This window comes from Lipotes vexillifer, unplaced genomic scaffold (assembly GCF_000442215.2).
Source record: "Lipotes vexillifer unplaced genomic scaffold, Lipotes_vexillifer_v1.1 scaffold495, whole genome shotgun sequence".
Lineage (NCBI taxonomy): Eukaryota > Metazoa > Chordata > Mammalia > Artiodactyla > Lipotidae > Lipotes > Lipotes vexillifer.
In genome coordinates, this window is record NW_006770132.1 from 335,336 (window position 1) to 346,916 (window position 11,581).

General features: G+C 36.9%; 1 protein-coding gene across 1 annotated transcript in view; it reads left to right on the forward strand.

The window, feature by feature from the left end:
- AGBL1 (AGBL carboxypeptidase 1) overlaps window positions 1–11,581 on the forward strand; it is a 436,183-nt gene that overhangs the window by 298,528 nt on the left and 126,074 nt on the right. Inside the window, exon 14 of the mRNA XM_007446037.1 lies at window positions 11,052–11,181. Within this exon, the coding sequence (XP_007446099.1) occupies window positions 11,052–11,181 (130 nt within the window). The remainder of the gene's footprint in view (window positions 1–11,051; window positions 11,182–11,581) is intronic.

Below are 11,581 nucleotides of genomic sequence, written 5' to 3' on the forward strand. Positions count from 1 at the left end.
GGAGTGTTTCCTTGGCTAAATATCACGTGTCCTAATTTGTTTTAAACAAATGAGAGCTCTGATTCAACAAAATTAAGGAACTTGTCTAAGGTCATATGAAAGCAAGTGTCAAAGCCAAGACTAAAACTCAGTTTTCTGACTTTCTCTTCAGCACTGTAAGTGGTATCATTCCTATCTTCTACTTTCTCCTGGGAGGACTTCAAGAAGAAGAAACACCAGACTTCCTGGATGATACTCTTCATTCCTTTATCTAGGATGGTATTGGCAGTCAGTATTGCTTTCAGGGGATGAGGTGAATGTTTCCTAGCTACTGAAACTCCCAATCAGCAGAAATTATTTTTCTACATCTCTGTTTCTTTCCCCAAGAGACTCATCTGGATTTTATTATACACCAGAATTAAACACATTGACATCCTCTGAAGAAAGCAGAGAATCGCTTTTCTTGCTACCTCTACTAGTTAGCTGGAGAGGGAAGAGTTTTACTCTCTAGAGATACCTTTTGGCTTACAGAAAATCAAGGAGTTGTAAATATCCAGTATACCTTCTGGTCCATAAAGAAAAGTTACCTTAATATGAAAGAAGCCTCAGAGGCATAGAAAAAGGGAACAAGTAAAGAGCTATGATTTTATTCCATTCAGGAAGAGAAACATGGGGTGTTATTTGGTGTTATGGTCCAATAAAGGACCCTAATTTCTGGGCTTGTTTGGGAGATCGCAGCTGTAAACTTATCAACTCTCGCATTAAGGATAAGAGAATGAAACTCACATTGCAATTTTAGAAAAAAAATTTTTTAACTTTTTCTCAATGTTAATGTTTTTGAGCTTTTCATCAAGCATTTCTCTCTAAGAAGGGAAGTACAGAGATTTTTAGACTGTAGCAGTATGGAGACCCCTACCAAGACAGAGATGATCAGGAAAAATCAATATCCCATAATTAAATCTGTTGAATTAACAGTTTAAAAAAAAAAGTTGCAGTTTTAATTTAGATATTGGCTGCCCAGAGAAGAAATTTTTCAGCAGTAGAATGGGGAGTTCCTTGGATCATGATGAATTATTTGCCTACCATGTGCTGGTCACTGTGCTGAGTTGGTGCTGAAAAATTAACAAACAAGATGGACATATGTCTGTCTTTAATTACCATGCGATGATAATCCCCAGAATGCAGATTCCTAGTAGGGCTTGTTCACTGCTGTGTTCCTCAGGATAAGAATAGTATCTGATACATAGTAGATGTTTTAACAATAAATATATGGTGAATTAATGACTAATATATGTTTTTATACAATGCTTTTTCTTCTAAATATAATTTTATACCTTACACCAACTGGTCAAGTATGCAGGGGAGTATTAATTTTACATATGAGAAAACTGGAGACTAAATTGTCAAAAGACTTCTAAGGCTAGGTCAAGTAATGGCACTGGACTCACAAGCTATCAGTTATGAACATATTAAACGTTGTAATCCTTTCTTCAAAGTTTGACTCTAAAGTTCAGTGTGCAAGTCAGATGGAAGCTGAGACACACTGGTTCATGTAGGTATGGGAGGCAAAGGTCGTCCATTTCTGTAGGTTTCTCCCCCATCTTTCATCCCTTGAGGACATTGGGTTGATATGTCTATATGGTGGTTAAGACTTTTAGGCATCTTTATGTAACCTGCTTCTGTATTATGCAGTCTGCTCTGGATTCAGAAGCTAATCTACTCATGCTAATTTAGACAAATTACTTAACCTCTCTAAACTTCTATTTCCTCATCTGCAAAGTGGCAATTATAATAACAAATGCCTGTAGGGTTATTTTGAAGATTAGTGGAGATAATGCATAGAAGCAGTTAACAGAAGACTGGCACTCAGTGAATGTTAGTTATGATGGTGATGAGGAAAAAAACAGCTTTTATAATCATCTGGCCTGATGTAAATAGATGAGGTGGACCTAATTTGTTTTTCATGTAGTGATGGGATCTTTCAATATTAAATGAAATATAAGTATTCATTTTACTTTACATCACAGACATGACAACTAAGATAAAAATAAACACTGGGAACAATGTGTTTTTGCTTTTGTGGTGTCAGAAAGCGTTTGAAGGTCTTAAAACTGTTTTGCTTTGCAACTGATTTTGCTTTAATAAACATTTAAGCATACTTCATTTAGGACGTTAGAAATTCAATTTAAATTCCATTTTATTCACATTAATATACATTCATTAAATAATTTCTGTAGGCCAGGTGCTCTTCCGGGTTCTAGAGACTCAGAGATGTGACAAGACCCAATCTTATCTTCAAAGGGCTGAACTTTTGGTGGAGTGAACTATTATAATCATGTAAAACAAATTCTGTGGCATCGGTATCCACAGGTTACTTTACAAAAAATGAAAATGTCCATATCTCTGTGGTCGTTTTGGTTATCGGAGTTTATTGTCTAATATATTTCTCAGGACAGGATCATGGGAATAATATTCTCCGGGTTCTTGAATATTAATAACAATGTGTCTGTCCCTCTTTGTATTTGAAGATCAGTTTTGTTAGATACAAATATCTTTGTCTCATATTTTCTTTCCTTAAATGTCTTAGTTAATTCTTTGAATATCACTATTCAATTTTCTTCTGATGCATTGCTGTCAAAAAGGGATAACCTAATTTTCCCTTTTTAAGTCCCCTGCTTTTATTGCCTAGCTCCCCAATGAGTTTTCTTTTTCTTTAATATCCAGTAATATTACTAGGTTACATCTTGATGTTGATTCTGTATCAAGATTATGTATCTCAGACACGTAATAAATTATTTCAATATGTAGTTTTAATTTTTTGATTATTTTATGTGAATTTTCTCAGTATAGGTTTTTTAGTATTTTTAGTATAGTAATTGTTCTGATCCTTAGCTTTGTTTTCTTTCTTACCTGCTCGTATTACATTGGTCACTGTTTGCCTATCTTCAGTGTGTCATTATGTGTCGTTTTCTCTTAAATCCTTTTCATCTCTTTGTTTCCTTAGGATTAAAACTTTTTATTTTCACTTTTTCTCATAAGGCATGATTTGTATTGATTCACTCATATTCTTTATAGTCTAGGTTTCATTTACAAAATTATACTTTCTTTTTCTAACCGTTTATTGAGTTACCTCATTTCTGAGTTTTTAAAATTGTTACATGTATTTTTTTTCATGAAATATAGAACTTCTTCCCTTTTAAAATTTTGACTTTTAAAAATCTTTGAAGTGTTTATTTTGAAATAATGGGCATCTGTCCGAAAAGTTCTAATAATTGTACAAAAAAACCCTGTATAGTTTTTACCCATCTTCCCCAGATGCTAACATCTCTGATATCCACAGTATAATGATGAAAATAACATCATGACACTAGTATTAACTACTCTACAGACATTATTCGTATTTCGCCAATTGTGCCAATAAAGTCCCTTTCCCCAATCATAACAGTGCATTTAGTATTCATGTCTTCTTAATCTCCTCCAATCTAGAAGAGCTTCTCATCCTTTTTTTGTTTTTCTTGATCTGGACATGTTTTATGAGTTCTGGTCTGTTATTTGGAGAATACACCTTAATTTGAGTTTGTCTGATGAGTAAATTCATTTCCTGTATTTTTGGCAAAAGCATCACATAGGTGATGCTCTGCCCTTCTCAGTGCACCGTATCATTGGATATATGACATTGCTATGTATTTCTAATGGTGATGTTATCTTTGATCAGTTGATTACGGCAGTATCTGCCGTGTTTCTTCACCATAAATTTAGTATTTTTTTCCCTTTTAAATTAATAAGTATCTTATGGGGAGATATTCCAAGTCAATGTAAATATTCTGTTACTCATAATACTTTCACCCACTAATTTTAGCATCCATTGATGATTCTTGTTTGCAACAATTACTATTATGATATTTACCAAATAATAACTTTATTTTCCTTCACTCCTTCTATATTTACTAATTGGAATTCTACTCAAATGAGCTATTTCTTTATTTATATCAGTACAAACTTATAAATATTTACTTTATTTATGGATAATATATTATTATTACTTTTATTATTATTGATTTTATTGTTCAAATCTTACCACATTTGGTCATTGGGATTCCCTTAAAATTGATTCCTCTGTCATTTCAACATGTTCCCATTATTTTTGAGTACTTTTAAAATTTCAGGCATCATAATACATTCTGGACTTATATTCTTCTTTCCTCACCCAGACATTACTTCAAGAAGCCCTGATTTCTTTGATTAAATAATGATACTTAGAAAATGTGATCTGAGCATTTTATATGTTCATTGCTACTAGGGGGTTATTGTTTCCAGGTTCTTCTAGTAGACAGAGCTAGGAAATAAATGCATGAACACACACACACACACACACACACACACACACAATACACATACTTTTGTATCTATTTCTTTATCTACCTCTCTCTCTGTAGGAAACCATGAGTTCATGATGATACTTCTGATTCCAGTACAACAACCACATAATTAATTCTTTATTTATAACTCCTTTTTTGTGACTATGAGAAAACTGGTTGTTATTACTCATAATTAACTTACTTGTTTACTCAGTTCTAGAATACATCCAAAGCAGTCTTAGAATTGGTAGCTCAGAATTGAATACTGCTGTGAAAAACACACTTGTGTACTGTTTTTGTCTTCAGCTTTAGAGTATATAGCAACAATATTTTTTTCTAAAGTTACTTGAGTCAGTTATTTCCTTCCTACTTCTGTGTTATTTATTTGCCATAGAGTTTGTTTATTTGTAACTAATCCATTTGGAGTTCTATTCATGGTTTTCTCATTATATTTATTTATTCATATAAGTATTTGAAACATTAACATGATTCTAAAAGTTGGAACAATACAGAAAGTTATGATCAGAGAGGTGTCACTTGCCCTTTATTCCTCCTACCCCATTCCCATTCATCTGTACTTTATATCCTATTTCCATCTGCCTTCTGTAAGTAATCAATCTTATTAGTTTCTGATTTATCTTGTATTTTTTGCACAAATGAACAGATGCACGTGTATTGTCTTATGTCTCCTTCATTCTTAAATATGCTTTTTATATTTTACATAACTTTTTATCATTTAACTTTATACCATGAAAATCACCATTCCATATTAGTTCATAGATACCTTCCTCTTCATTTAATAGCTGCACAATACTCCATTTTTTAAATGCACCAAATTCAACCACTCTCTTATATGAGCATTTTCTTCTGTATTGTAATATTATATCCTGTTACCGTACTGAATTATTTATTGAGTTAATCATTGGTTTTCTAGGTCATAATATAAAAAATGTTATTATATTCTTATATATATGTAGAAGCAGAATTGATGCATACTTTTTTTTTTTTTTTTTTTATTTGAAGACCAACTTTTTGAAACTCCTCTGAGTACATGCTTTTCAAAGCCATAAAAGAGAGGTGGTGGATATGAATGGCACACTGCATTCATTCTGGTACCTTTAGTTTTTTTGGTGTTTGTTTGTTTTTTTTGTGGTCGTGGGCCTCTCACTGTTGTGGCCTCTCCCGTTGCGGAGCACAGGCTCCGGACGCGCAGGCTCAGCGGCCATGGCTCACGGGCCCAGCCGCTTCGTGGCATGTGGGATCTTCCCGGCCCGGGGCACGAACCTGCGTCCCCTGCATCGGCAGGTGGACTCTAAACCACTGCGCCAGCAGGGAAGCCCGATGCATACTTTTTAAACACATACATATGACACAGAAAGTATCCACCAATTCTTATTTTCTGATTGTCTTTCTCAGGAATGAGTGTTGGATTTTTTCAAAAGATTATTTTTTAATTTTTTAACATTATGGAGATAATCATTAGTTCTTGGTTTTTGAAAATGCTTTTATAATTTCCCATTCTGACAACTTTTTGTGAAGATTATTAATGTATTTAAAATTTCATAAATTAAATAAATTATTCTTACTCATATCTGGTAAATAATAATATGTGGTCCAGAATGTCAGCCAGTTGCAATAGGTGACCTCAAGTGATTACTGACACCCTGGCTGGTCTCAGAATTGTTGGCACAGACAAAGGTCTCAAGACATAGCTTTAGAAACTTTAACCTTAGAGTATTAACTGTTTCAATGGGAGTGATACCTATTTTTATTGAGTCAGTTGTATATGGGATCAAGTGCTATGTAGAAATGTGAATTAACTGGTTATGTATTCCTGATTTATACAAGTGATAGTGTAGGGCTCACCTATATTTGCCCACCCCTTAATCTGGTCTGACCTGATTCCAGCTTGTCCTCACCTTGTTATCTTTTGAATTGTTCCATTGGATGTTTGAATGATATTATGAAACCAGACTTGTCAAAATAACTTGGAGAAAACACATTTTCATCTTAATTCTATATTGGTTTTCAAATTAAAACATGCAAAAGACTAATACAACAGTGGGGAAAATGAGATGGGAAGGTAGCGGGGACATCTCTTCAAACATTTGCTAAGTCTCAAGCACGCTACCTCTCTTTAGACTTCAGAGCTTGCTGTGCCGCAGGCACTTGTATCAGCAAGCCTGGCATCACTCATTCAGTCTGATGGGCCCCATCTCTCCTTTTATCAGGCACAGATGGATGGGAGATTTTTGAGTCATTTTATTGTCTGACTGCAGCTTTATAGATGGTCTTTCAGGAAGCAACTCACTTTTTCCTCTTTCTTCCTCCGACTTGTGGTTCTTTCTTTGCTTCAGGGGTCCTGGTAGGTCAGGGTGTGCTTGTCAAGGCCTTTGGTTACATGGTTTATTTCCCATTCTCTGGTCAGGATAAGCCCTGTTCTTAGCAGATACATAAAATCCACAATTAGTCTTAAGAAACTGGTTTACAGTGACATCATTTCCCTTTAGACTGTCTGACCTTTAAGGCTATCCTTAGGTTACCATGAAGTTGGTGGCTTTTCTTCAGTGACCTCTTAGGACTGACTGGCCCTTCTGATTCATTTTTTATAATTTTGACTGAGTTTTTTTTTTTTTTTTTTGGTCATAAAATGACCATATTTTCAGGAAACAACAAGCCTTTTTTTTTTTTCTTTTTTTAAGCGAAGGAATTTGTCCTACCAAAACCTGCAGTTTTAATGGTTAGAGAGACATCCTAGACACAGCCTGCAAATACCTAAAAAAAGCAGGCTCATAATATATACATAAAACACTCAGAGGTAAAAATAGGGAACGAAGGTGCCTGAGGTTGGGGGAGAGTGTACCCCAACTAAAACATTCAAAGTCAATTAAAACAATCAAACCCAACTCTGGTGAGGGATCCTACCTTTGAAACCCCTCCGTTCACCAGGAATTGAGGGGTTTCTTGGGAAATATAGGAATTTCAAGGCTATAATTGCAACATTCCAGGACAAACTGGATGGTTGGTCACCCTAGACCTAGCATACTTTGTGCCACTAAGCTTTATCTTAAACTAGACTGTAGTTAAACCAAAGCTTTTCTTTTAAGAAATGAGGACTGTTTGGATCAAATGACTTCCCCCTGTGAAAACCAAAAGGAAGTGCTTTTTTCCCCTGCTCTGTAAGTTTGCAATTTTCAGTGGGGAAAAAAATAGCAATGCTCACCATTTTATTCTCCTTATAAGCAAAGCAGGACTTCAAACTCTATTTGAGGGATGACCCCTTTTCAGAAATTAGAGGCACTGAATTTATTGCCAACCAGTCATAGCTGTCCATCTGCTAATTCTCTCCACATAGAGGGAGCAGCTGTCATTTCAGAAATGCTACAGTGGATAATAAGATGGGGTGCATTTCCTCTTCAAATGCTTAAAACAAATCCCCAGGAAGAGTGGCAGCAGTTCCCCTGACTGCATGAATCTCTGATATTATTAACACAAAATGCCAAGTTGATTTGGAGATTGGAAGAAAATGTATTTGCTTTAAAAGGAAAAGCACTCAAGTTAGGTGTAGTACATATTGTAATAATCTACAGTTGCTGAGATCTAGGAACTGCAGAAGCCATAGGCACACACAGAGATACTCTCAAAATCATAGCCACGCACAGAGCGCTGAATACAAATACACACATACGGGTTTCCCAAGTTCATACATTCTACGTATACCAAAGGAATGCATCATTGTCTCCACCACTGTGAAACAAAATTTATCCCCAACTAACAGCTTGCCTAAGTCTCACATTGGCCCAGTTTCTCTACAAATCCATGTACCTAGTCAATCTTAGATGCCATCCTCCTCTTGGTACTATTTAATGGCCCGCTTGGTATATTAAATAGTCCATTCAGCAATCTATATTGTTATATCCTTGCATTTTTTCCTTAGATAACTTCTTTTCTCTTCAGTCTCATTGCTTCCACCATTAAAAGTGCTCAAGTCAACTTGAACATAAAACTAACCACAGCCTCTGGTTTGGGGTTCCTAGCCAAGATTCTGCTCCCCTCCAATCAACCTGCATATAGCTCTCTGATTATTATTCATAAGGAAAAATATTAGGATGAGATAAGGAACTAATGAACATAGTCCAAGTGGTGCTGTGCGTCCCTGAGTATTGTAGATGTGGATGAGGATGTAGATACAGCTATAGATGGAGACATGCATGTGTATATAGGTGTGGACGTGACATGGACCTAGACATGATAGAGTTATGTAGGTATTTCTCCATGGAGATATCTAAAATAGAGATCATTTAATTTAACCCTCAAAATAGTCCTGGGAGATAGGTTATACTTATATTATTTTGCATATGACAATATTGACTCTCAAAGGGGCCCCCAACCCCATATCTGGTGACAAAGCTGGGAGTTGAGACTTGATCTCCTTAACCAACACTCAGGCTCATTCTGATTGCAACACAAAACTTTTTCTTTCCTATTTTTTGAAGAACTGTAATCTAGAACAGTATATCTGCTGTTTGGTAAAGTCATTTCCATGTGGACATTGCTCTTGAACTTGGTCTTTGTGGAACATACGGAAAGAAGAGGTAGAGAGAGTTGCATGGAATTGCTGGTTGTTGGACACATATAACGCTTGCATTTTCATTTCTACAAACAGAAATGCTTTTAAGGGGCCTTCACTGATTTCATTACTTTTGATGTTACAAAGAAAAAAGAAATCCCCAGTGTTGATGAGAATCCAGGTCAAGGCAAGGAGAATCACAGAGCAGTTAAAGAAAATCCTGAGGCTCTGGGATTTTGTACCTGCAGGTACCTTGATTTGAGAAAAGAAATTCATTTAAACTCAGCAAATAAGCTCAGGAGAAAGTCTGGGACACTGACTTCTTTCCTTGTTATTTGCTTCTTTCCAAAAATCTGCTTTGTATTTTACCTTCATCCTTGGTCGTCAGGCAGAAACCCTATTTCTAGATGTCATTGCTATTAAAAAGAGGAAGTGTGGGGTGGAAAGCAAGAAAAGAACAAAAGAGTCAGAGAGGTAGATGCAAAAAACATCCCATTTCGCAAGTCAAAATATGTTAATGGTGAAATCGGGATAAATGATTAATCTAATGATTTTCAGTTTCCAGTGAGCTGTAAGAGGGGCTAGCAAGCAGCAGGAAACTAATATTTAAAGATAATTTCAGAAACATGAGATGAAAAAGTGGTGAAAGGAGGAGGCTGAACCTTTTTCCTTCTGCCTCCAAGGTTTATTGAAAATAGCGTTTTTTCTTTAAACAGAAAGCGTATGTGATTCTACATTTAAATCTATTACATTTTTTTCACTCCAAATTATTTACTGAATACCAACTCTGACACAGTTAACTATATTAAGGTTTTGATGGTAACAAAGAAACTGTTTCTGCCTCTGGGAAGCAGCTCACAGTCTAACTGCAAATGTAAGAGAAATAAAAAGAAATTAAAAAAAAAAATCTAAAAAGGTTTTTATAAGAACTCTGATGAAGGTTGTCCCAGGATGCTATTGCAACAAATAGGAGCAGAATGTAATGGCCTGGTGATCAGGGAAAATTTCCCTGCAGGGCTGATCCCTGAATGTTGAATAGGTGGGAAGGGATAGAGCTTTGGAGAGTCCTGGCAATGAGACCTGTAGGCACAATTGCTCAGAGAACTGTGTGCAGTTTGATCAAGCTGAAGTATAGAAAGACAAGAGCGGCAGGAGGTGGCGATAGGGATTAGGGTAGGGGGTTGGGAGGACTGGGCCATGGAAGTACTGCACTGCTTCCTCCTAATCTGTGGTACCTTGATCCTTAGCCCTATTGAATAAACAGTGTCTCAACAGGACTTCTGGTTGCCTCCCTGGAGAATGGGCGGTGCTTGGTAATTTCTGGTCGTCTTGGCTTTTAGGATGACCTTACCTGTCACTCAGCAACTCAGCTTCCTTCCCTCTGAACTGCAGTCACTGTTCTCACTCACCAGCTGTGTCACCTTTGTAAAGCGACTTGATTCTTTCAAACATGAACATCCCCTTTTCCCAGATGAGGAGATGTATGATTTTAAGCTCATTTCTAGAGCTAATATTCCATGATGATGTCTCTGAAAATGATAGTCTGGCTCTCTGAGTAAATGTCAAGCTTTCTGTGTCATCTATATGGACAGGGTGGGCAGAAGCAATGTGATAGGAGGAAGAGCCTTATGCTTTTTTTCAGAGGGAAACAGACCTGGATGAACAGCCTAGCTCTAAGTTATGTGACCTTGGGCCATTTATTTAACCATTTCTAAGTGTCAATCTCTTCATTGGGGTGCAATAATATTCAGAGTTACTGGGCCACCTAGAAATATCATATGTAATATGCCCAGTGTGACAGATTGAGCTCAACTTAATTATTTGTAGAACTGAAGGTCCCAGAGCCTAGAGAAATTTATTGAATTTGTTCTCCGTGGATGTGTTGTATAGCAGGGAACATTTCTCAAACTTTGCCTTCAGACTCTGGTGACCCCAAATCAAGTTAAATATGGTTTCTAAGTTCTTTTAGGGGCTGTGAATAATCATGGCACATTGGGAGATTAGAGGCCAGATATGCATCTTTCTGGACAACTTCAATTGATGTCAATTGAGAAGAAGACAAAAGGAAGTTAGATTCGTTAGTTTGTCTTGTCGAGCTTTATTTTCTTCTAAATGTGTATTTATTTACTTGTTTGTTCCTGCAGCCACAGATGCTCACTGAGAGGAGGGGATTTGAACAGACAGTGGCTCTCTCCCAGTGCCCATTTACAGCCCACAATTTACCACGCCAAAGGGCTCCTGCACTACCTGGGCAGCATTGGCCGGCGTCCCATGGTGAGTTACTGCCTTCACTTCCTTCTGCTTCTACACTCTTGCTTGGTTCCTTCCACCTCCCAGGAGGCAGAATACATTCTGTCCAGGCAGGACTACCAGACACAAGCCAAAGACCTGTGTGTGACAAGCTGTAAAGTGTGTGTGTGTGTGCGCGCGCGCGCGCGCGCGTGTGTGTGTGTATATTCACTTCCTAAGGCTACCATAACGAAGTACCACAAACTGGGTGGCTTAAAACAACAAAAACATATTCTCTCACATTTCTGGAGGCTAGAGGTCTGGAGATTAAAGTGTCAGCAGGCTCTGATTTCTCTGAAGGCTATGGGAAATAACCCTTCATTGCCTCTTCCTGGCTTCTGGTGATGGCCAGCAATCCTTAGCATCCCTTGGCTTGGCAGGGGGG